The sequence below is a fragment of the Gordionus sp. m RMFG-2023 genome, chromosome 1 (assembly GCF_954871325.1).
Source record: "Gordionus sp. m RMFG-2023 chromosome 1, tfGorSpeb1-WG-v2, whole genome shotgun sequence".
Taxonomy (NCBI): domain Eukaryota; kingdom Metazoa; phylum Nematomorpha; class Gordioida; order Chordodea; family Parachordodidae; genus Gordionus; species Gordionus sp. m RMFG-2023.
In genome coordinates, this window is record NC_088775.1 from 89,435,692 (window position 1) to 89,463,644 (window position 27,953).

General features: G+C 30.9%; 1 protein-coding gene across 1 annotated transcript; it reads left to right on the plus strand.

Moving 5' to 3' along the window:
* Positions 1 to 45: 45 nt before the first annotated feature.
* LOC135922956 (uncharacterized) lies at positions 46 to 27,935 on the plus strand. Its single transcript, XM_065457507.1, has 23 exons — positions 46 to 170; positions 218 to 291; positions 339 to 452; positions 499 to 539; positions 581 to 636; positions 688 to 747; positions 799 to 1,704; positions 6,355 to 6,996; positions 7,934 to 8,127; positions 10,824 to 10,997; positions 11,322 to 11,521; positions 12,410 to 12,483; positions 13,249 to 13,420; positions 14,303 to 14,504; positions 17,070 to 17,397; positions 18,078 to 18,159; positions 18,462 to 18,740; positions 22,553 to 23,080; positions 23,199 to 23,332; positions 24,444 to 24,601; positions 25,533 to 25,653; positions 26,783 to 26,947; positions 27,648 to 27,935. The coding sequence occupies exons 1-23, from the start codon at positions 102 to 104 to the stop codon at positions 27,714 to 27,716; spliced, it is 4,842 nt and encodes a 1,613-aa protein (XP_065313579.1). The 5' UTR covers positions 46 to 101; the 3' UTR covers positions 27,717 to 27,935.
* Positions 27,936 to 27,953: the final 18 nt, after the last annotated feature.

Consider the following 27,953-nt stretch of genomic DNA (forward strand, 5'->3'; position numbering starts at 1 on the left):
CGTATATTCTCAATTTTGTAAATTTTAACTAGCCATTTTCTTTATGAAAAGACCACATCTCATTTCACCAGATTGGTAAAATTCGTTAATTGTTCCATAATATGACGGATAGAAATTTATTGCAACAAGAGATTGATTTGTTAATGAATAGGATGCCAAATACGGAAGAGGTACATGTATTTATTTTATTGGAATATATTTTAACTCAACCCAATAGGCTAGAAGGCTTAGAGGCTATACAGCAGCTAAAATTGCTTTTGAGAAATATGGTGATATAGATACCGCTAAAAGGTGAGAAGTAATTAATTACATGATTTTAACAGATTATTTTAAATTAGACATCTTAAAATGTATTTACAAGAAAGGCCAGACAATATACCTGCTTTATTGTTAATGGGTGATATATATTCAGCAAAACATGATTACTTAAATTCTTTCCAATGCTATGATAAGTAAAATTAAATATTATATAATATCAAGTCAATGCATTTCTTTTAGAATATATGCTATGTATAGCTCTAAGGAAATACTCTTAAAAAGTTGTTGATAATTTATTATTCTTTGATTAATTTAATTATAGTATGCAATATTTTATATCATATGCCTATGGATATGATGGAAGAATGTTATCCACAGGTGAATGATTTATACTTTTAATTATTTTTTTTATATAAATTTTATTTATAGAAATGGTTATCAATAACTAATGATGTATACCCAAATCATGACTTAATATCAAAATTGAATGTAAAATTAGAATATATTAAAACAATCTACTATATTTTTTTTTGAAAATAGGATAAAATTTATAAATATTCCAATGTTGAAAAGGATAAGGATGATCAATTTTATGACACTTTTAATCAATTTGGATCTCCATTAAAAAACCATTCTGATCACACTTTTAGAGATGAGCAACAAATGGCTAAACATAATGATCATCTTTTTATTGCAAGCTCACCCCATACCAAAAACGTTAATAATTCAAAATCTAATGATTCTAATAATCTTGACAAAGTTAATAATGTGAAGACAAAAGCTTATAATTTTGACACCAAATTGGATAAACCATCTATATTTTCCTTTAACAATAAATCAAATACAAGCCTCTTTGGGAAATCTCTATTCAATTCCTCTAGCAATATTTTGCCCATAGCAAAACACAAGGACTTATTACCTAATAAACCAACATATGATCAGCTCAAAAATATCTCAAATCTAGACTATTCTCATTTATCGCATGACAGCATAGATAATTCATATCCTCTTAAGAAGGAAATCTTTAGCTCTGCTTTACAAAATCCCACCCCTAGCAACATAGTAATTAATTTGATGACAGGGCCACCGTTAAGTGGACCAACTTATCCAACACCGCCTTTGAATCTCACTAACATGTCTCATAGTGGAGAAACCCCATCAGAGCACACAATAAATATTCAACCTTCTCATATCAATCCCAATGTTAAGTTGGAAGATAACAAAGATCTATCAACTAGTGTTTCCTCCAATATGTTGCCTCAATTTATGATTTCCCAGATAAAATCCTTCCAAGAAAATGACAAACAGACAAAGGAACTCTTGGGAGCCTTCACCAAGACATTGCAATCCAATCAATCAATAATAATGTCCCTGGTTGAACAGAATCATTCCCTAGCTCACTCCCAGTTAGAAAAAAGGGTGGATGACAAATTGCAGAAACTTTTTGTAATATTTATTTGTTTATAATGTTATCAATATATTTTTTTATTATAAATGATCTGTGCTATAAATTAGAGGTGGGTTCCATGATGAGCTATTTTGCTGACCTTAGGGATCTCAGCCAAATTTTATTATTTATACAAACTAAGGCACAATATAACTGAAGCCATGTTTAAATTTAGCTTCCTAGTTCTTATATTTTTGGAGATATCAAGTTAAAGTATAAAAAGATGTTGATTAATGCATATCGATTTTCATTCAATTAAACCTGGAGTACTTAACATTCATAAAACTAGCACCTAGTTTTTTTTTAAAACGGCTCGTTTGAATTTTTTAAAAATGGCTAACTCAATATTTTAGGCAGAAAAATATCACCTAAACCTCAAGATTTTGCTAATAGATGTCCAAATCTTTGTCCCTTCTACAAACAAAATCTTCAGGCTTGCATAATATTATTCTAGATGAAATATTGAGTAACAACATGTAGCACTTTTAAAATATTATATCCTGAAAAATATTATGCAAGCTCTAAGATTTTGTTCATAGATGGTTCTAAGGTTTAGACATCTATTAGTGAAATCTCTATACTTCAACAATATTTTTCACACTAAAGGTTAGACAATTTTAAAAATCGACACAAATGGAGTGATTCTGCATCACCAGATACACCCTTTAATAAATGGGATAATTTTGAATATCACATAGTATAATTCATACAACATTTATTTATAAAACCATGATCATTCATAAGGCAGGATATTAAATATTACAATAGATTTTTTACATTGCAATAATGTTAGGCAGTTATATATATAACATTATCACCCAATATTATACATATACAGATAAACTTTATAAAACATCTAATTAATGAATATACTTATTCATAATATAATTTACACATTACTACACACCCTATTTATCAACTTTAAAACTCAATTCTTTTTAAAAATAAATTTTTTAAATATATATCTAGTGTTAAATGGTTTGATTTGAGCCAATATTTTTAAATGGCTAACTTAATGTTTTAACCTGAAAAATATTGCCTAACCTAGAGATTTCAATAATAGATGTCCAAACCTTTGTGCCATGAACAAAATCTTCATGAATATAATATTCTCCTGGATAAAATATTGATTTAGCCGTTATTAAAAATTGTCTAAAATATAGGGATTTTCTCTAGGACCACTTTTTAGTGGTCCATTTAATACATTATTGCTGATATTGAATTGCTATCAGCTGGTTATTGATCCGATATCACTAATCTTATTTTGTTATATATAGTGTTGTTAGCTGGTTATCGATCCAATATCACTAATCTTATTTTGTTTTGTTATATATAGTGTTGTTAAATGACTCGTTTTGAGTAAAAACGGCTAACTCAATATTTCACCCAGAAAAATACTACACAAGCCTGAATATTTTGCTCATAGAAGTAACAAAGGTGTAGACATATATTAAAGAAATCTCGAGGCTTAGGGGCATATTTTTCTGGCTAAAATATTGACTTAAGCCATTTAACAACACTAGTTATACATATTTTATTTTTTATTATGCCACCATAATCTAGGTCATTTAAAAAGTATACTACTATCAAATTTTAATTATTTAATTTATATTTTAAATATCGAGTGTATTTTTGTTGCTTTTAATTTGTTTAAATTTTCATTTATGGAAATATTTTCTAAGGATTCAAAAAATGGAATTAAGAAATATTATAAGTGAATTAATGTGGTATTTTGTTCTATGATTCACAATTTTAAATAATTTGGCCCAGCCTGGCATGGATATTTTTAAAATTAATTTTTTTTTTACTCAGTCTGGTTATTTTAAATTCAAATATGGCTGGGCCTATATACCTAATAGGTTAATTAAAATTTGATTATAATATATTTCATATGGCTTATGTTATGGCTATGATATAGTAATAGATGGTGGTTAACTATGAAAAAAAAACACAAAATCAAATTAGTTATTGGGAATTGGCCAATATCATCATAACATCAGATTGGATTGGCCTTCAATAAGGAGCTATTGGTACACTCCTACTTTAAATGATATAGATTCTTGAATCTACAAGTATATATATATACTCTGAAAATCCTTTCTAAGCAAATTTTATGATAAAATATAAAGTGCCTTATACTGGAAAGCATCTTCCCTTTTTTGTAATTTGGATAGCGAGAATGAGAGACCAAACCTTAGTGAACATATCAAACGATTTTCAAACTGTTCATTTGAACACCACCGGTAACAAATTAGTGAGATCAATACAACAAGGCATTGCCTATATTTTACTGTTAAAAATCTATTAAGCTTAAAGTCTCGTCCAGGCATTGAAAATGATGTGATAGGGACATTTTAGATCATTTATTATTTTTTACAAAAAATCATAGAAAAAGTATTTAACTTGCAACAAGGAGATATATTTTTGACAATAGTTTAAGTTTCACATATTTCTAAATTATTAAATATCAAAAGTTCCTTACTTAAAATCACAAATATCTTTATGATAATTTATCATTATTTTAAATTTTTTTGTAGTAAGTTTTTAAAAAAAATAAATTAATTGTCATAAACCAATTGGTGCAAGGGGCCATAACAAAAAATAACTTAAATGGGAGACTCAGAGGGATCACCGGATGCTTTTGGAAAAATATTATGGTCCTAATGAGTTTTCTTTATAAATTGTCGCTACCCCGTTGTTACAACAGGTTTTATTGAGAAAAACTTAGAAGCGTCTCAAAGTGATTGCTAGATGCTTAAGGAAGAACATTATTTTTCAATTGAATGTGAATAAGTTAATCAATAATGCGTTCCAAGTACGTTACAATCAATATCTTTAATAAGTCAAATACATGTCGATGACTGTTTAATATCATAGACAATTTACATGTTGCTTATCGGTATGTAACTGAAAATGATACCGTTCATAATAGCTGAATTATATGATAGGCATTTTAGAACCCTTCGTGAACCAGTCCAATTCAGATTTGACCAACCCCAGCCCCAGACATTTTATTGGACTAAGTTGGATTCATAGGAGTTTGATCTTAAAATTTATTATCAAAATTGGATTTGGACCTCGATAAAATTTGTACAATTATTTTGTGTTTCCCATATAATATTTTCTTTAATTACTAGCGCTGTAAATATTTATAAAAAGTCGAACGCGTTCACTTTCAAAAAGGAGGAACGCGTTCATGTTCGTTCAAAATTTTATGATAATTTTTTTTAAAAAAATATAATTTAATGTGTCTTATATTCTTTTAAAACATTATATTAAATTTTTCTTATTAATTTTTAATGACAATTGTTTTTCAAAATTTTCGTTTGTCAGACAGAAACGCTTAGCAATTAATACGACATTAACTACATTAAAAACAGGCTCTATAGGGGCAGATGGAGGGGGGGGCGGATTGCGGATTATATTTTACGCCACTAATTTTTTTAATTTTTAAATAACTATTGATATTGTTGAGGTCGAATAGCCCAAATGAATTTTTTTATTCAAATTTAACGATTTTACTTAGTTATATTATATCATATAAAATAAAATAATTAATATTGCAATCCAATGTCGTTTTAAATTGGAACTTGAAGATTTTGAAACTGATGTAAAACTTTTTGGGCATATTTAACATTTGGTAAGTATCGAATTAGTTCCTTTAATATAGGATGTTACTGTAAAATATTTATCATATTTGGGTCATGGTAATGTTGATTCATTTGATTTTAAAAGTTTTAGAATCAGAGGATAATGATGAAAAATAAGAATATCCATGCTTACACTAATCTATTAGATTAAAATATAAACTATAATATTCTAATTAATTAATATGGCGTGTTAAAAAAAAATTGAAATGTGAAGAAGGATAAACAGCAGATTAAAAAAATATGAGACTATTTCTTAAAAAATTCGGATTAATATTAAATTTTTCAAATAAATAAAATTTAAAATTGTACGAACGTTTCAAAAAAAAAAGGAACGCGTTCACGTTGAAAGTTCTTTAAAAATATAAGGAACGTCGTTCATTATTTTCAAAAAAAGGAACTTCGTTCACGAACGTGTTCAAAAGGAACTTCGTTCACGAACGTGTTCAAAAGGAACTTCGTTCACGAACGCGTTTAAAATGAACATGTTCGTTTACAACACAATTAATTACCATTTAACAGATCAGGTTGGATCTTAAAAAAATTTATCCAATGTGGGGCTTTTATTTCTAAAATATACTGGAGTTTATTTTCAGCAAAGTCGATATTTTTTAAATTTGGTATTGGCTGATTGACAGGTTATTTCAGGCAACTTATATTTCACAATTGTGGGCAATGAATATAAATTAGAGTTGGATTTTATCTAACTAAATTTACGAAGGACCCGATACCGTTAGATAGTATTTATACATTTTTTTTCTCGTATGTATAAAGGGAGGCATGGCAGCGTTTATTCTTTACCATATCAGTCAGTTCATATAAAATGCATCTTATTCTTACTCTGACCCACATTTAGGTAACAGAGAATGGGAATTCAGTTGACCAATCGAAATGAATTTTTTGAACCAGCTGACCTTACATTGGTTAATCTAATTTATAGTATTAAAGAAAACGATCCAATTTTGTTATTTCATGCAACTCTCCTTTTTCCATTTTTTACAGGAAAGCCTTAGCATTATCAACGAACAGCAAAGCAACCTAAGAAACAGCCTCAACGAGCAGCAAGCCAATCTGAGGGCTGATCTGAATTCCTTGCGCATAGCCTTCTCCCGGATGCCGCTTATCTATCATGACAGACATCATCATCCCATGATCACACAATACAATCATCAACTAGATGAACATTATTATGGACAGAATATCAGGGCTTCACCCAACAATTCTTACACATTTGGCTCCTCGAATACAAATTTCCCACCATACCGGTTGCCAACCACATTGAAGGATTACTATGATAATAACCACGAAGATTATGGTAAAGAAGGTACCTCCCCATCCTACAATAATTACGCAGACTTCCAATCTATGGGAAACACCACCAGATTCTCTCCAAAACAGATGTCTCCCGAACCCCGTCAAACGGTCGCCATATCTTCCTTCAGCAATCAAGTCTTATCGAAGACCCTGGTCAATACCACTTCTCTCTTATCTAAATCTTCTTCCACGATTATCCAGCCAGGATTCTTCAGCTTCACCAGTGTTGTTTCTTCTACAACAACTGCTACCATGAACTTTAAATTTGAACCCTCTTCGGTTTTCGCTACTCAACAACATAGTTTATTGAGTGGTGGATTGAAAACTCAGGTTTATTTATTATTTTTTTAAAAATATCTATAAACAAAATACAAGGATCCATGGGAATGTAATCTCAATTTTAAATGATTCACTGAGCACTGTTTTTTTAAATTAGAAAAAAATACTCTGTTACATATTGGAAACATTTTTCCGACGTCACTCTTTAATATCAGTCCATTTTGTTATTGTGGACTTTTTAAAATACTTTTTCGTTTAGTGTGGTCCTTTTCAGGTTCGTCCTCGGAAATTAGCTTCCTATTTTTTTAGTCCTCTTTCTATTTAACATGGTTCTGGGGGCATGCCACTAGTTTAATCTAGCATTTTCATGTCATTATCTGCCATTCTCTTCAGGGTAATCGGCCGAACATTGGCCGATCTAATGACCCTTGGAGTGACACTGAAAAAACCGTAGTTTTTAATCATTGGCATTCACTTTAGCACTCTTCTCTATGTTTTCGATTTTGTCGAATTATTGTTCCATCTATAGAAATCGCGGTTATTTGGCGATAAACATTACCCAAGCAAAATCCAGTAATTTCGTAATAGTGTTATACAAAAAATATATATTTTATAACCAACAAGATATTTTTAATAAATTTGTATACACACACACACACATTATTTACTAGTGGTGTTAAATTGCTTCATTAGGGTCAAATTACTCAACCAATTTTAGCATGAATTCCTTGTAGAACTTTTTATAATTTTTTTTAAACTTTATTTCCACATCTTATATAAATCATTTTTCTTTTAATTTAAATAATCCATTTTTTAAAAAATTCTTATCGAGTTATGATTTTATTACCTAGGAGAATTATTTGATTTATTTTTGTGTGCATACTTCCAGGAAATAATTTGAAGATGAGACATTCTGCCATTCCCGTGGACTTAAGATCCCCTATACAAGTCATAAAACATTTTTCTTACAAAAAAAAATCATATATAGATAACAACCACCAAGACCTCGGGGATAAATTTCAATTTTTTCTCTTCCCCCCTTTCTTCCCCTCAAACGATATCGACCGCTTCACCCATTATTATATCTACCCAAGGTAGTAAAGATGGCATATCATTTGGCGACAACCGAAATTTCACCTTCGCCCCTGTGGGCTTCAAAGGCGTGGTCCAGCAAGATATCAAGTAAGCCACTTCAAAAAAATAAATAATATATTTCATATTTATTGGGGATGCATTAACATTTTTTCAGCTGTCCATTGTTGGACCCTCTAGGAAAATTTAATTACCAATCCAGTTACGAGTTCCTGATTTTATATATATAAAAAATTTTTTTATCAAATCTTATACGCTGAATTGTAAATTTAATTCGATTAAAAATTTGTATAAATTTATCGGTAATGCTAGTAATAATATGATTGATTTTGTTGGAAAACATTTATTTCCTTATAATATTTTGACAATTTTATTTTTTATGAAATTGTTTAACTAAAAAACAATTGTGTTAACAGTATTTTTGCAGTGATTACGTCGTTACGTAAATGTGGAAATATTTTACAACACATATTGTGTTTATCAGCGTATATTCCAACAGTAAATAAATATAGGCAATTTAACGGTATTCAATTTTTTATTCATCTCTAGAGACGATTTTTTTTGTGTGTTATGAAAATGTGTTGATTATATATATTTAAAAAAAAGGGAACAGGTTAAGGAATGGCAATTTTCGGAAAACGTCCCGGATGCTGGATTTGGTGCATCTTGGGTACCTTTTATGAATCTAATAATTTATTAATGAGTCAAATAGCGATATTGATCGAAATAATTATCTATATTAGTGATCTGCAAGTCCCGATTCCCCCCTTGGGGTCCGAATTTTCAAATTTCAGACCGGGCCTAATGATATCTAATCCATATCTCGAGCGATTTTATGTGGTCTGATTGCATCTAGATATCCTTTTGTCTTTGTTACACAAATTATTTTGTTTAATGTGTAGCCTTGATTATTTCACGGTATTATTTTATACCAAACTATAAATTCTGGAAAGTTTTAAACAATATGAAAAATTATTTTTGAGACAGAAACACAAAGTTCTATAACTATTAAATTTTTAAATAATTAAAATTTATTGCGTTATTTAGCATCAGATTTTATAGTAAAAAAAATTATGAAACATAAAAATTTATGACAATTTATTATAATTAGTCGAAACTTAATATAAATTTGTGTCTACTTAACCTTCCTTCCTTTCTTCCTTCCTTTCGTTTTTTCTTTCTTTCTGCATCTCCAATCATGAGAAATTTTTATATGCATAACGAAAAATTAACACATTAAATTTTAGGAAAAATTTTATTTTAGGAAAAATTTTGTTTTGAGTATTCTCAAAAAAAAAACTTTCAGTGATCAAAATGACATTATAAAGACTGACCTCTTAATTTGAAGAGCATCTCAGCGCTCTAACGCCAGAACGCACAGCAGGGTGGTGTTGTTAAACGGCTCGATTTTTTTAAAAAATGGCTAACCCAAGATTTTGGCCTAAAAAATATTAGACAAGCCTAGAGATTTTGTTCATAAATGGCTGAAAGGTTTGGGTAGCTATTAACTAAATCTTGAGGACCGCGTAATATTTCGTTTTTAAAAAAAAATTGAGCCTATAACAACACTAGCTCTGGGTATGTTCTTAGCCTAAAACAGAACGGGGGAGTGGCAAGGTTTTTTTAGCGGTTAATGGAGATCTAAAGGGTTCATTGTGGTCTGGGTCTCTCCTCGACGGGGTGCAAAAACCACCTGAAGTGGTTGATTTCAGGAAGGGAATCCGATTGTAAAAGCCTTGCTACAAAATTTCCTAACGATTAAATCGGAAGGAAAACTGGCCAACCCTGGGTAAACCTGGAAATCGCCATTAAACGGAGAAGAAGATTATTTATTTTTTCTATATAAACCCTTTGCCTATGACGTCATCAACCTCAACTGTACTCGTTAGAGTTTCGTTTTTTTAACATCTTTAGTTAGCATCTAGTTTAGAGTAGTCGAGCTTTTGAATAGTGGTTCATTTATGAGGTACGGTCGCCATCTATTTCTACCATTCTCATAAATTTCTGCTTATTTTTTTAAAAAATAAAATCCTAAAGCAAACCACCTTCCTGGTTAACTTTTTCTTAACGTTAGCTTCTTTTTTTTATAGTGCTAGGCTTATCAGCTGACTTCTATTTCTAGATTTTTTTTTTTGTATTAAACCTCAAAGATAATCTTAATTATTGTTTAATACATAACGTAAAAATTTGAAACCTACGTGAGCCATTTTTATTTGATTACGTTATTTTTTACCACTGATGTTTAAAAGTAACAATCTATCTATACTAATAAAATTTCGACGAATAAAAAAAATTGTAGAGTAAATTAAAACTCGACATTTTGTCGCGAAAACCCGAATCCAAAACGTGAACGCGGACGGGATAAAAAAACATTTGGGTTTAGACGGGTTCGGATTCGGTTTTTTTAAAGTGTGTCCAAACGTGTCGAGAAGCGACGATTGAAATTTTATTTTAGCGGGAAAATTATTAATATTAAAAGTTAAACAAAAAATTATTTTTTTTATTGATATTATTATATTTTCAAATTTGAATAAAAAGTTGTTTATTTAACGATTACGTTCAGAAAATAAAATGGGGCAGTTTTTTTTTCAAAGGTAGTATCTCTACTAAAATCGCTAGGCTACATGGATCAGTAGTTAAAGTAAGTGTAACTATAGTATACTATTTTTTTTAAAAAGTAGCGTTAACAGCGTTGATTATACGTTGTTGGTCTATGATAGATATATCCAGAGAAAACGACTTACTTATGTAAGTTTTTTTAATGAAAAATTAATGATTTTGATTAGGTCGAATACAAAAGATTCCAAGTCACCCACTACCGGAGGAGATATCATTGTTAGTGGCAATACGGTCAAAGGTAGGGCAGACATTTCCAGAAGTTTCGACCAGACAGAGGCAGGCGATACAGAAGAGTCCGATACCAGCACGTACAATGGTTCCTATGAATCTGAACATCACTCGTAAGTTTGTTTTTTTTTAAAATAAATATTATTTTGTTTTACCCTCCCGCCTCTGAGAGAATAAGGGGTACAGAGTAGTGTTGTTAAACCCCCCCCCCCCCCCGAGTTGGGTCGATTTTTAAAAACGGCCCGATTAAGATTTTAGCCAAAATAGTATTATGTAAGCCGCAAGATTTTTCAAATTAAGATCCAGACCTTTCTGCCGTCTATCAGCAAAGTCTCCAGGTTTAACAATACTAGTACAGAGAAAGGATAACCTTTAAAAGCGAGTTGTAATGATAAATAGATTCTCTACTGAACTTCAACGATATTTTGCGTATCAAGGTACCAACATCCGAAAGATGAACCCGGTCTAGGTGCTTACCTTAATTACGCTAATGGGTGGACTTGTGATGCTTGTTACATAGTAAACGCTCTGGAGAGAAACAAATGCATTGCTTGCGATACCTCACGTGATGGGGCGACCAAGAAGTCACCTGACACTGTCGTAGATGGAATTGCCGGCAGTTCCCTCAAGACCACAAGTTTGAATAAATTTATACTTGATGACGTTTGTGAACCCTTACTATTTTCAATTAAGGTATGAGTATAATTTTTTTGCCCCCTCTCCTTTTTTCGATTATGTTTTTGGTTTGGGTCATACTTGCTTTTCAAAACAGGACACTTAAAAAAGCTCAGGCTTGGATTAAATATAATAGTGCACACAAAGTGAACGTTTTAACGCGGCGTTTCGAAACGCAAATAAAAAAAAAATAGAAAACGCTAACTTTCATTTATATCCAATATGCAACGTCTAAAAATGGCTTGCCCCTATATTTAATTAGCACTTTTTTTTTTATATCATAATTCCGTAAGATAAAAATATTATTGTATCATTTAATATAGTTATTTTTACTTTTTATAAGATGTTGTATATCCATGCTATCACTTCAAAATTTAAAAACGTTTCCAAAAAAAAACGCAAGATATTTTATTTTTTTTAAATAAATAATTTAAAATGCAAAACGGAAATGTTACCAATTTAAACGAATGCATTATTTGCGTTTCGAAACGCTGCGTTTAGTGTCGTTAAATGGCTCCATTTGAGCCGACTTTTACAAACGGCTAACTCAATATTTTATCCAGATGAACATTACGCAAACCTGGATATTTTTCTCACATAGGGCCCGAAGGTCTAAATATCTAATAGCGAAATCAATCTCTACGCTTAAGTAATATTTTTCTAGCTAAAATATTGAGTTGGCCGTTTTTAAAAATCGGCTCAAAACTGAAACGTTCAATTTGTGCGCACTATAAGAGGCATATTTTTTATTTTCGAACTTTCTATTTTGAATATTCAAAATTTTTCTTTTTTGGTAGAATAACAAAATTTTTTTATTTATTATATTTTATCTATATGTATAAAATTTAAGGTTCGTTTAAAATGATTCCCACAACCAGTATGCCAGGTGCTGTAAAATCCGACGGTGGTAAAGCATCTCAACAAGTAAAAAAAATATATATTATGATAGACACACTTGATTAATATATATAATGACAGACACACTTGATTGACATGATTATTAATAATAATCTTGAATCAGTCAAGGGTTGAGCAAAAATTCTTTTGAATATCAAAAAGATTGAAGATTTTTTTCGTAAAAAAAATTTTGAGCATACTCGTCAAAGAAGATTTTTGAGAAAATTAAAAAATGTTTATGCTATTTTATAAAAAAAAACATCTGGCCAAATTTTTTTAAATTCTTTTTTAAAAAAACATTAAAGAGAAAATCATAGATGATCATGACAAACAACTATACACCCTTAAAATGTACTAAGATACTGAGTGAATAATTCTATATTAATTTTATTTTTAAAGTATCATGATCCTTTAACTTAGTGATGTCTATTTTACATACAATAAACATTTATCACAATTCCAGTTCTTACGCCATTTCTATGACTTTACTGACATTCTTTAGATGAAATGGATTTATCATTTTTTAATTTTTTTTTGATAGGAATAAAAATAGGTAACCTTTTTTTTCCCTCCAAAGCATTTAAAATTAATTATACTTATGGAGATCATAACTCGCTACATGAATAATAAAATTCTTGTATCCACAAGAAAGAGAAGGAACGATAAGAAGATTCTGACATATGACTTTCATTTAACATGCTTTTTTATGCAATCTTTTTAGGAAGGAAGGGAAATATAATTTAGATATATATATTTTTTAAAATCTTATATTTTTAAACCTATCATTTTTAGAAGACGGCTCAAGAAACTCCTCCCAATCCAGATGTAGAACTAATCTACGAAAAATTGCCATCGCCAGATTTAGTGGAAAAAGCCTTAAGCCTCAGCCTCTCACCCTATTTTTACCTTTACCAATCCAAACCAAAATCCCACACTAAATGCATCGGATGCGAAGATGAAAATGGTTTGGCCCCCATTTTTTACAACATTTTTTTTAAAAAAAAAAGCTGCAAACTTCCTGCCATGTTTGACGTGTCCCGTCTATGGGCATATCGCTTACGATCCCGTCTTTCCCGTGAAACTTGGCCGGATCTTTGAAATAGACCAATGCAGAATGAATATTCATAATAACGGCATTATTGTAGTGTTGTTAAACGGCTCGTTTTGATTTTTAAAAACGGCTAACTCAATATTTCAGCTAGAAAAATATTGTCTAAGCCTTGAGATTTCGCTAATAGATGTCCAAACCTTTGTTCCTTCTACAAACAAAATCTTCAGGCTTGCTTATTAAAATTCTAGATGAAATATTGAGTTAGCCGTATATAAAAATCGGCTCAGAACGAGCCATGTAACAACACTACATTATTGGTCTGAATTTCGTTAAATGCTTTGGGCCGCTTTGCGATCCATCAATTTTTCTAGGTTCCTGTCAGACCGAACAATTTATATTCATTACCTGGAACGTATCTGGTCCAGGCCAAAGCGAAAAAAGTTTCGACCTAACCCTTGGGTTAGTGAGTTGGGTTTTGTGTATTTTTGGTGTCTGACTCTAAAAATGATAGGTGGATGGGGGGGGGGAGGAAAGTGTGTTTGTGCAAATTATGGAAATAACTTTTATGTAAATAAGGTCCTGGATCCAAGTTTTATTTAAAAAATAACATTTAATTTGATGACAGATTAATTTGATCTTAGAAGAATGAAACCACTGGGAACCGAACCAAATCTAAAAACGACGGAACAAATACTCACTCTATTTTTTAAATATTTTCGGAGCCGGTATCCTTTTTATTACGGGGTCCAACTCCGAGCGCTTAATTTTCATTTTTCTTCAAAACTATTTATGTAGGAGATAGCCTTTTGCCGCAAGAAGGGGATAAATCGCTCAACAAGGAAAGTAGTCATGACATATCACAGCGGTCGGAAAGTAGCTACACTAGAACTCCCCTCGGTAAAGGCAGCAAGTTGATTCAGGTCGGACTGGATGGAATACTGATGGATAAATCCACGGGGGAAAATATTCTTTTCAACGAAAGAGCAAAAATCTACAGGTTAGCCTTTTAAAAATAAACTAATTTACTTTTTGTAAGCAATAATATATTAAGATATTGTATCGTTCTAATATATCAAATAGATCACAATTCAAAGAAAAAGATTCTTCATTTTAATGTATAAAAGGTTTCAATTTGATGAATTAGGATTTTCTAGTGCTGTAAACATTTCTTAAAAAGTCGAACGGCGTCCACGTTTGTTCAAAACTTTATGAATAAATTTTTAGAAAACAAAAAAAAAATTCATTTAATATAAATAAATATCTTATATTTTTTTAACACGATATTAGCTACCATGTTTGAAATTAAGAGTTTTATTTTGATACAATATAAATACGATATAATATAATAATGAATAAAAAAAAATTCTTATTAATTTGTAATATACAAAAATTTTTTTTATATGTCATATAAAATTTAATTATTTATAATTTATATTAGGGCTGTGCCGATATTAAATATCGGTATCGGATCGGTTTTGAAGTAATATCGGATCGGTGAAAAATATGTGGATCGGCACAGCCCTAATTTATATATATATATATAATTTATATAAAAAAATAAAAATCCATTTTAAACTTAAAAATATTAGTTGATTAGAATAAATGTCTAAAAATCACACTTAGAAATTAATAAATTTCTAAAAAAATTTATTAATAATCCACTAATGGAAAGAGTTAGAGGTGAGTGTAAGTCGATACACCCGAGCTTGCATGGAAATGATGCTTGTAACCATGAATTATAGTTAAAGCGTAGATTAAGGATCTCTTCAACAAGAGATTTGACTGAAGTATCGAATGATTTAAGTGATTAATTTGAAGATTGAGCTGGATCAAAGAGTGTAAAGAATTTTAGGAATGTAGTAAAAGTTTTTCAGGAGAATAACAGCTTGATTAGGAGGGATAAACTTAAAGATGTTTTTGAAATGAAGATGGTGCATTGGTGAAAAAGTGATTGTATTCCAGACCAACTGGGAAGCCGCGATGAGTGAGGGATGAGAGCTCGGTTGTGTGGAAGTTATATAGGTGAATGGAATAGAACAATGAAATGGACAGATCTCAGTTTTTTGTTCATTAAGTGAGAGTCCCATTGCATGGGAATGTGTTTTGATGATGGCAAGTGCCTCTGCGACCTCATTAGTGGAAGGGGGGGGGGCACAGAATATTCCATCGTCAATGTATGAAGTGTGCAGTATAAGCAAAAATATTTTTGACCATTTCGTTGATTCCTATGCAGAAAAGTGTCGAGTCCAGAGGATCGCCTTGTTGGATCCCTTTTGTTAATGAAAGTAAATAGTAATTGGAGATGAGATGGCATGGAATAGCGGTAGTGGGAAAATTGAGAAAAGGTGGGAAATCAATGGTATATTAGTGGGAGAGAGTAAGGGAAAAGAATAGAAGGAATACGATCCCGATTGCTATTGGTCAGACGTTCTTGTTGAACGAGTCCACGTGCTATTTAATTGGAGAAAGTCTATAAATTTTTGTAAAATTGAGACCTGGCTGATTATGAGAGATGTTAGTTCCTGGAGGAAGATGGGACGAAGCCCATCGTAACCGGGTGAAGAGTCGTGATGAAAAGATAGAATACATTTGCGCGGCAGGGGTGAAATCAGTACGAAATATGATTTGGAAGGTTCAAAGATTGTACCTGAGGATGACCAGCTTCTTGAGAATCATCTATTTAATTTTGTGTTTATTGTTTTGTAAATTTATGGGATAAAATATTTATACCTTGAAAATTTGAACCCAGTTGTTCTAAGATTAATATCAGATGATAAAAGATAATTATAAATTAAATTTAAATACTTTGAACTGGTTTTCAGGTCTCCGAATGATTTTTAGTTATATTAAAGTCATAATTAATGGTAAATTTTGCTTTGCCGTCACACTTTTTTTGCCATAAGAGTAATATATAGCACTTTTACCAGATTTGTACAGTAAATATTGTAATCTTTATTTTTTTTTTATTGTTTTCTTAAGAAAAAAATATTTTACATGCAAATTAAATTATACACACTTTAATTCCTAATTTCCTAAGCTTGAGTAATTTATCTATGTTTTTTGCGACGGTTTGAATCTTCATAGTTTAATTGAATAAAAATGATCGTAATCTAAGGATAGGTTCTTAAATGGCGAAAAAATCGCTAAAAAATATGGAGGCTCCCAATTTGATTACAAATGAAAATGCCAAAGATGGCTACCAATATTTAATTTTCCAGCAATCCTCCTATTTTTTTTAGTAAAATCTCACTCAAAAAGTTTGCTTGTTATAAATTTATATGATAAATTTACAAATATAATGGAATTTATTCCTCCCCCCCCCTCCCAAAAAAAAAGTTTCCTAAATTTTAAAAAAAATCGCGCTCATCAAATAATTTTTATCATTTCATTCGTTTAACTTTGGAAAATGAGAATTTTTCCGGAAATAAATTCCAGCATGTGTAAAATACCTCATTCTTACGAGTTAAAATAAGATAAAATACACTATGTCACCTGATTTCGCACATTGGCGTTAACACGTCCATTTTAAAAATGATAAACAATATGCCATATTTACTGTCAGATTTGACCCCAATACCAAGGAATGGAAGGAAAGAGGCCTAGGGCAAATGCTGGTGCTTTCGGATCCGCAAATCGTTAACCGGACCCGGTTACTCTTCAGGAGGGAACAAATCTTCAAATTGGCTTGCAATCACAGGATAGAACCCAGCCTCAAGTTGATGCCCGGCCCATCTGTCAATTCCAACTTACCCGCTCTTTCTCCCGGGGGGAAACCTTCCCAAGATGGGAAAGGCAAAAATAATACGTGGAGTTGGCGGGCAGTCGATTTCAGCGAACCAGACATTTGCGGAAGCGAGGGAATCGAAGAGAAATTCACCGTTAAATTTAAGGTTGAAAACTTATTCGCGATTTTTTAAATACGATTATTTGACGCAACGACATAATCGCCTCCCAATTGTGAGCAATAACATTTAAGTATCGTTAAACGGCTCGATTTGAGGCGATTTTAATAAACGACGAACCAGATATATTTTAGCTAGAAAAAATATTGCCCAAACCTCAAGAGATATGGCTAATAGATGCCCTTGCCATCTATGATCAAAATATTCATGCTCCGCGTTAATAATCGAGAACACTGATAACAGTTAAAACGCAGTATTAACGATTGTGTTGTTAAACGGGCTCAATATTTTATCCGGAAATGTTAACGCAAGCCTTAAAATTTTATTCACAGAATACACAAAGGTTTTGACATCTATTAGCGAGATTTCGAAAATTCGGGCAACGTTTCTTATGGCTAACGATATTATTTTTTTTTTCGAAGGCGTGTAAATGACTCGTGACTATCATGTTATTTTTTTAAAATAATAAAAATTACTTGAAACCGGACCTCAAACTCCGCTTTGAAAATGTCTGCCCAAGGGAAATGACCTTTTGTCGAGGATCCTAATCCAGTCCGAGTCCTAGAGAAATGCCTGTCGATTATTTTTATTGTGCCGAATATTGAAATCAGTTTCTTATAATTTATTTATTTTTTTTAAACATATCGACATATTTGATTTTAAACCAGAATTGCGAAATCGCTCAAAAGTTTGGAGACATCGTAGACGCTTGCAAATCCGGCCGAACGTCAAAAACGTTAACCATAAATGGTATGGATCTTAATACTTATTTATTTTAATAAAAAATAGTATGCATAAAAAATGGCATTTATAGATCATATGATTTAGACAATTTTCTGACCTAAAACAGGCTTGTAAATATTTTACATTTGGTCCATGTTTGCCCGGTCTATTTTTAAAACTAAATTAATTAATTTCTAAACAATTATTACGATTTAAAACAAAAAATATATATGTCTACCAAAATACCATAATCAATCTGGGGAAAGAAAAAATAAGATGGAAGATATAAGAAAACATTTTTTTAATGACCCTTTTTATTTCTACGCAAGATGTACCAAATGACCCTTCACTGAACCGCCCCAGGGCTCCCTCGGAAAGTTATCAAGAGGAAGATAGTAACCACGATATCAATACTTTTCATAGCCCCAGTACCGAAAAAGTCACTCCCGATATGCCAGCCACCAACCCCTGCTTCGGGAACTTTGACACCTTTCAAAAATCGATTTCGACAGGCGATTCATCCAGAAGCGACAATTTTAAATTTAATACCAATTTTTGGGCTACCGATGGTAACGACGCTAAATCGATAGACTCATTTATATTCAAACGTAAACATTGATGAAATACAATTTTAATTATTTTTATTGTCCACTTTTTTTTACTTTGAAATGATTGACATTTTTGATGGGAATTTTATATGGGGGGGGGGGGAGTTAACATCTATTCCTCGACCGTAAGCTTCATCGCCATCTTTGCATCCAACAAAGACGAAGAAGCCCGAATATTAATTTTAAAATAAAGGAGTTAAAACGTTCCTTTTTTTCGTTCTCGCGATTATAATTTTTGGAACGTTCCTTAGGATCCAAAACTTTTCGGTGAATCACCGGAGGAAATACTTTAAAATCGTGTTTCCTGTTCCGTTCCCGATCCTCTGAAATCTGGAAATTCCTGGTCCGGTTCGTGGATAAAATAGAGCTCTTATTAGCGTTGTTGACCAGAGGTCAGAAATGCGTTTTTTTTGTAAAAAAATAAATAAAATAATGGCTCTCCCGATCAAATTACCGTTTGGCGTTAGACACCATTTTGAAAAGCTCAAACTGTCATTTTGCCACGTTTGATCTTTTAAATTAAATTTTTTTTAAAAAGCAGACGATAATATAATTTAGAGGATATTTTGAATAATCGATATAATATTAACTAATTTTAAAGTAAAAATGCAACGTCAATTTAATCAGAGAATACGTTATAGTGCGCACAAGAGTTTTTATTAAGTCTAATAATTCGTCCTCTAACTTTTTACTAGAAGATTTAGCCACACTTCTGATACTCTCACTAGTATCAAAATTGCTAGTTGTAGGTCTGTCTATAATTGTAGGCTCCATGAATTTTATATATTCATACCATTTGTAGTTCAACTTGGTTCCATCAGCTCCTGACCTTTTGCCCAGCTTAATTCTATTAAGCTGGCCACGAAAGTTCTTGAGCTTTCTCCTCAGACAAAGGGCTGAGGTATCATACTCAAAGAATTCATCTGCTAGCCTTAAATAAATGAAAATGTAAGCATACTTATTTATATTTATACCTGGATCCTATCCCTCTCAGGTGTTCCATGACAAGCATGGTTTTTTTGTGATCTTTATGGCCTTGGAACCATATCATTTCATCTGTTTCTAGGTAGGCTAGAAACTTTTTTGTTATCGCATCATCCCAAGGCCTATATATAAAATATTAGTTTGCATTTAAAAATATATTAGTTTACATGTAAAAATATATATAAAAAATGTTAGTTTACTTACATATAAGTAGTGGTCTCCATTTTTTGAAAATTATTTTTAAAAAAAGCGCTCAGAAAAAGCTAACCAAATTACGTTTTTTTATAATGGGTGCAATTGGTAAACGGCAAAGCGTTCAATTTAAACGAATGCATTTGAAATGCATTATTGGCGTTTGCAACGCAGCGTTTGAAACGCTCAATTTGTGCGCACTATAAATATAAAAAATAATCAAGAGTTTAAATATTTCTTAAATTTGTTTCTTAAATCTTTTTTTCAATTGTTGAAGAAATTGTCTGCTTATTGAGAATGATCTTAATACTTAAAGGCTTCTAATGATATAGATATTATAATATCTTTAATAAATAATTCATTAATTAGTCAGTTTTTTTAATATATTTTTTGTAAAATATATTCTAAGATTTTAAATTATGAGGTTTTCAGAATAAAGATTTCAAAATTTAAACATTTTATTATAAATATATATTTAATCAGTCATATACTATAATCATTATATTATTTGATAAAATAAACAATACAAAATAATTATAAATTTAAATAATTTTTAAATTTATGTCTTAAATCTCTTGATTGTAATGTTGATGATGTTATTTTCTCTGCTTATTGGGAATGGTCTTGTGGTCAGGTTTATATATCAAGAAAATATAAGTTACTAAAATATTTAATATACTTGTATCATCAACATCTCCAGCTATTCCTTCATTACTAATTATTATATTATGCAACAAGCATATAGTTTTGATAATAATTTCAATGCTATTGACACTAATTTCAATTGGTCTACTAAGTATTTCGAACTTCTTTACAATCCCTCCAAAGCTCCTCTCCACACTGACACGTGCATGGGAGAGTCTCATATTATATTCTCTTTCCTCTAGAGATAGACCATTTTTTGGATAAGGTTTCATCAAATAAAATGACAGTGGAAATGCATCATCAGCCACCATTACATATGGCATATTTTCATTTTGGCCTGGAAATGCTTTGTCAGGTGGGAGATCCAGAGTATTGTTTATAATTTCTACATTATTATTATATGTATGATTTAATATCAGTTAAAAATTATTATATTCTAACCTCTATAAAAGGAGCTATTTTTAAATACTCCTCCATCACTTTGCTTTCCATAAACCCCTACATCAATATACAGAAATTTTCTATATATATCAGTAAGGGCTAACAAAACTACAGTAAATCTTTGTTTATAACAATAGAATTGAGAACCACTATTTGGTGGACATTTGATATAAATATGTTTCCCATCCAAGGCTCCAAAACAATTGGGGAACCCTGAATGAAGTAAGAACTCCTGGGAAATCTAAATAATTATATATTAAATTGTTGCAATATATAAATTTAATGTACTCTTTCCCAATCTTGTAGGCTTTGGTATATAAATATCATTGCCAGCATTCCAAATTGCCCTAAATACTGATTTAACAATGAATGCAACACAGGATTTGGATATCCTTGAGCTATAAGATAATTGGGAGAAGGACATCCCAGTTATTAAATATCTTTTATGAATAAATGTAGGATAATTAAAATATTTTCATTACCTTAATGTCAAAAATAACCTGTCCTCTGCATCCACTTGTTTATTGAAATTAGTTATTTTGGGATTGATATCATCATGAATCATATTTAGAATGACTGAAAGGGTAGACCTTTTCATTCTCGTATAATTAAAGAACTGAGATATTGTTAAATCACCTTTCAGTGTAACATACTCAGAGAATAAATTTCTTTTAATAAATATTTCTGAAGTTTTTCCTCTGAACTTCCTCTTATTTTTATGTTGTAAATAATATATATAACGCCATTAAATTTTCATTATCCAAAGTTATTAATTCCATTTTTTTTTTTTACAAAATAGAAATAATTTAAAAAAGCCGCTTCAATTTAAACACAGCAAGCGTTATGTTTTTTTATTCAAAAAATACGTCAAATCGCAAAAGCTCAATTTTTGCGCACTATTATACATACTTTAATTTGCACATCTCTTTTTTTTTAAAAAAACTGAAATTTAGAAATTTATTTTCTCCGCCATTTTGTCATGTTATTCTTCTTTTTTATAACGAAAACAAAAAAAATTTCCAAAATTTATGAGTTTCGTGCATTGGACATTTTTTTTTCCAGGACCTATCTGATCCGGGGTACATGTGATCTTTTTTTTAGTGGGATTAGATTCTGATAGGTCCATCGTTTTTTACAATCTCACTTCAGAACCTTACATACAATTACTTGTTTCGATTCGGATTAACACAAAATTTTGCTATATTTTTTTAAAAAAAAACAATATTTCTAGATATTATCCATTTATGATAATTTGGATTGCCTCCTTAACATAACCCGGCTATTTAGAGACAATTTATTCAAAAATTTGCAAAATAAGTTAATAATAAAAAATAGTCACTATGATATGTTTATTATATAGCTTCATAAGTTGGGTGGAGTAAGGGGGGGAGGTGAAGATCATTTGCTTTTAGGAAATTTTCCTATTTTATTAAATATCTTTTTAAGTTAATAAAAATTTGCTGAACCCTCTTCCCCCTACATCTACCCTCCCTCCCAATTCAAGCAATTTGAGAACATAATATACAGTTTTTTTATTTAAAAAAAAACAGCATTGAACAAAGATACCGTCATAGCCCAAGCCGATAGCAGCTCGAAAAATATTTTTAACGCTACTGAAGCATCATTTTTCGCATCTTCAAAACTCAGCCTTCCGCCCGTCACCGGTAAGGTTCCTATCACGGTTAATGCGGTCACTACTTCTAACCCCATTTCCTTCAACTTCAAGCCCTTTTCAATCTCTAAACCTCTCCAAGATAATATCGCGGTAAGCGACTCCTCCACACTATTTACCAGCGCTGACATGGGGAATCAAGTGAAAGCAGCGACTTCTAGCAAAACGTCAGGCGGCTTCAATACTTCAAACGATAGCTCATTTACCGCCGCGTCCAGTACTCTTCGCGATATATCCTATGTTAAGGACGATGATGGCAATGCCAAGAATGACAAGTCATTACCCATATTCGGTTCCATCCTTAAAACGTCTTCTAATTTTGGCGATTTCTCCTCTTTTGGTTCGGTTCCGCTAGACGGTAAACGTGAAGTATCTTTTGCTTCTTTGGCAGCGCAGCCAATCAAAGGTTTTTTAAAAAAATAAATATTTGATTGACATTTTAAACTTGTAAACTCTCATTTTTCTAACTTGTTAAATGTCATTTGAAACTAGAATTTGAAGAATAATTTGAAATTTTATTACAGAAACTGGTGACGTTGACACTATAAAGGATAAGGCGTACGTCGGAGGAGCTTTTACGTTTGGGAGCGGGTTATCCATTAACAAAGGAATCAATCCCGAACTCCTTAAACCTAAACCCATGTTCGGGTTCAAAGAGGTACGTAAGAATTGGCTTCCATTTTTTCCGAATTCATAATTTCTAAATTATTCGGGTATGCTAACACGAATATAGTATTTATACTAGAATGTTACGCGTTACTTTTCTGACCAATGACGCTTTACTTTTCTGACCAATGACGCTTTACTTTTCTAAACAATGTTACGCTTTACTTTTCTGACCAATGTTACGCTTTACTTTTCTGACCAATGTTTACGCTTTACATTTCTGACCAATGTTACGCATTACTTTTCTGACCAATGTTAAGCTTTACTTTTCTGACCAATATTTCGCTCTATTTTTCTGACCAATGTTACACTTTATTTATCTGACCAATGTTACACGTTAATTTTCTGACCAATGTTTACGCTTTACATTTCTGACCAATGTTACGCATTACTTTTCTGACCAATATTTCGCTCTATTTTTCTGACCAATGTTACACTTTATTTTTCTGACCAATGTTACAATTTACTTTTCTGACCAATGTTAAACTTAACTTTTCTAACCAATGTTATGCTTTACTTTTTTGACCAATGTTACGCTTTACTTTTCTGACCAATGTTTACACGTTACTTTTCTGACCAAAAAATAGCCCGTTATTCATTTCTTCAAAAAATTATAAAGGAGCTCGCCATTTTTTTGTAAAACATTATGCGTTCGAACGCTAAATCGCCCCGATATCTTATTAGCCTTGGATAAATTAGAGGTCCTCTTATTGAAAAAATTTGTTTAAGATTTTGGCCCTAAAAATATTTAAAATTCACCTGCCTAACCGTTATTACATAAATATTTTAACCTCCTTACCCCCCCCCCATGTTTAATTTTTTTTAACCCGCCCAGCAAAAACCTGTCCGTTATAACCCTCTAAGTTAGATTTTAATTTTGTAACGTTTCGCTTAGTAAATGGCGATATTTTTTTTCGATTTAATTACTTTTATTATTATATGATCTCTTAAAAATTTGCGATATTTTCAATTTTTTTAAAAATTTGATACACTCGTGGGAAAGAAAAAAAAACAGTTTTCATCCCTGAAGTTAATTTATATTTTGAATGCTCGTTAAAACAACATAATATATTATTTCCTTCTTTTTTTCCCCACGGGTATAGAAACCTATTCCGCAAGACCAGGAAAACGAAACAACGGAGGAAGATTTAAACGCAACGGAATTGAATATCGTAAACGCTCCGCTTGTCGACCTGGTACCTATCGTAACCGGGGAAGAAAATGAGACTGCCGTATTCAATGAACGGGGCAAGCTTTACAGGTTCGTTGCTTTCGTCTTTTCTCAATTTTAAATAAAATTGATATCAGTGATCTGCATCGGGCCTAATTTTTCAAACCCGGCCCGAATCTTTTGAGAAAATTTACCGACCCGGCCTGGCCCGAACTTATTTAAACATATATATTAATTTTTATAATTACTCAAAATAAAAGACCTGTGCTATATGGCGTCTAGTTTTAATAAATTTAATCAAATATTTTTATTTTACATAAAAAAATTCGATATAAAATTTATAAATCTAAATATAAATATATTTAAAAAAATTTCCAAGGCCCGATCCGACCCGGCCCGAATTTTATTTAAACCCGGCCCGAGCCCGTTTTTTTTAACGAGCCTACTTTTGCAGATCTCTAATCGATATATTTTTTAAACTAGGTTTAAAAAAAATATTAATACTAATCTGACTTCGTTTTTTTAAAAAAACGTATATTATTTATATATCGTACTGCGTTATAAAAAAAAGAGATTAATATTATCTTTACTGTCAAATACGGGTATCGAAAAAAGAAAGGTTATTTATAAATTTAATGATAAAGGCATAATTTGAATATTAAATTTTATAAGGATAATCATTTTAAATGACAATTAATATGAAATTGGTACCTAAATTTTAGGCGTATAAATAGTGAGATCGAAAATGTAATAATTCAAGAGGAAGAAAAAGATATAGACTGTCTTTCAATTGCTTCCTTAGGGCTAATCTTGACACTTGGGTCACTGGAATTCGCGGGCATCGGTTTATATCTACCTTTAACTATCGTATTCTAAGAATTGATATATTAGTATAATTAATCTTGAGAGCTTGTATTAGAGGTAATTTTGAACCTATTAAAATAAATCTTCGGGATTCGTACGGGCTGCCATGTGGCACGGATAATAAATAGCTTCCTTTTCTTTTTTTGTTATATATTAGATTCGATTCAACGACGAACGAATGGAAGGAGAAAGGCGTTGGACAATTCAAAATTTTGAAGAGTATTGCGGATCACGAAACGATATACCGATTTTTGATGAGGCGCGAAAAAATTCTTAAAGTTAAAAGATTTCATTTTATATATATATGTTTTCTATTTCCTTATTCAGTTTCTCGACCCAATGCCCTTTTGTTACATAAGAAATGTCAATTAGAATCACGTGCTGATTTTTATTTTCCCCGAAATTGACAATTTCCTGTGATTTGTGATTGATTTGTATTGTGTCCAGTTAAAAATTCTATTCTATCACTTAACCATACATCACATTTTATTTGGTTAAATAAAAATGTATATTTATATTCTACATTTTAACCCGACATGAAATCTAGAATATTAATCTGTTATAACAATTCTAAGATATCTATCCAATAAAATAGTCTCAGAATTACATATTTATAAAATTATACTTTCCTTTAAAGGAGGCAAATATGTGAATTAAAATACCCACAATTTTTTATTTTCATAATCGGGTTCGATTCTGGCTGCAACAAAAAATTTCATGCTCAGGTTCTGACCCAAAATTCGGGTTCGGACCACGCAAAAAAAACACTTTGTTTCATATTTCTTTAAGTGATAAATAATATTTCAGAGGTGGATATTGAAATAAACCAATCGAATTCTAAATATTAGTATTGTTAAATCACCTAACTTTGACCCTCCGAATTGTGGCTTAATCAAGCTTTTTAGCCTAAAAAGTTGAATTAAGCCTCTAAGTTTGAGTCTCAACTTGAAGATTCATTGGAATTTTTTTTGGGTTAAAAACATGTGTCTATGCTCTTTATAGCTGACTAAAGTTAGGTCGTTTAACAACACTACTAAATATTTATTGTTTTAAATTATATCTATCCATCAGAGTTGTCAAAGGATCTCGATAATCTAGATCCTGTATCTAGATAGATATTTGATTAAAATATCGATATTTAGATATTATTTTAGACGATGTATCTGTATCTAGATCCATTTAAAAAGTATCTTTTAACAACTGCTATCCATTAAGGGATTGTCTTTAGGGTAAAATCGTTGAATTTTTACAGATCCTTCAAAATTTTATGGTAGCTTTTTTTATAACTTTCTTCATATTTTTGCCCATTTTTTTTTTTTAAATAATCTATAATCTTTTGATGATATATTTCATTTACTGTTTCAAAAATATTATTTTATTTATTTTTTCTTTAAACGCCCAAAACAGGTGGCGTGCAACCATAGGCTTACTTCCGCCTTAAAATTCCAACCTTTCCCTCAGGACATCAAAGGAACCTCTTTAAGCTGGCAAAGCATGGATTATTCTGGCGACTCCGAGCACGCGGACGAGGCTTTGGAAGGGAAGCGAGAATTTTTCACGATTCGATTTAAGGTTCCTTATTTTTTTAAAAAAAAATAAAATATATATTGTCCATCATCATGCATTTCGTATCAGATTTTTTTGTTGTTGTAATATTAGGATACGAGTTAAGATGCATCTTGATAGAGATCTTCTCTGCCCAATGCGGGAGTGGAAGTGCCATCCTAGCGATTCCCGCCAATATATTTTATTTACTGGCAAGACACAACTCCAAACATTAAAAAAAAATATTTAAACAAACCAGGCCGAAAACTTTGTATAAAAATTTATGTTAGCTCGCTCCAGCTGATTCATTAGATTTATTCTCGATAAAAACTTGACAAAAAAATAATTTATTTGGTGTGAAAAAAATGTCCCATGGGGGCTGTGGTATTATACTTACGGCTAACGATACCTTTATATAATATAATGAACTATTAAAGTAAATTTTTATCAACTTAAGTATTGTTTCTATTTGTACATTGTGTATCTCCCTCCGTGCTTGAGATTGTGACTCGTTTTGTTCCTATTTAATTTCATTAGGGAGAATATTTTAGGAATTTATCGTGACACAGTTATAAGATTATGCTGAGTATTTTATTGCTGTATAATATAATAGACCCTACTTGATAGTTTAAAATTTTTGTCAGATTAGATTGGTACAAGTCTTAATATTTTTCCTTCTATTATAATATAAAATATGAATGTAATTATTATTTTTTTTAATTTATAGAACAAAGAATTGATGGATAAATTCAAAGAAATCGTAGAGAAATGTCAGGAAGAAATTAAAGCGCATTGAAAATATAATTTATATTAATTTAGTCATTACATTTATATTATTATTTTTAAATAAATCAATTTTACATTAATTATATATTACACTTTCTTATTTCATTCTTCTTATTTTATGAATTATTTTGGTTTCACTCATTTGGCAAATATATTTACAAATATTATTTTGTGTGTGTATTTAAATTTTCCCTATTTTTAAAAAAAAAATAAAGGCATTTTTATGAAATATAGAATTTTTAAATTT

Coding starts and splice junctions, on each gene's coding strand:
- LOC135922956 (XM_065457507.1), top strand. CDS start 102: ATGACGGATAGAAATTTATTGCAACAAGAGATTGATTTGTTAATGAAT. Junction 6,997..7,933: donor GTGGTGGATTGAAAACTCAG/GTTTATTTATTA, acceptor AATCATATATAG/ATAACAACCACCAAGACCTC. Junction 26,948..27,647: donor TTTTCACGATTCGATTTAAG/GTTCCTTATTTT, acceptor TTTAATTTATAG/AACAAAGAATTGATGGATAA.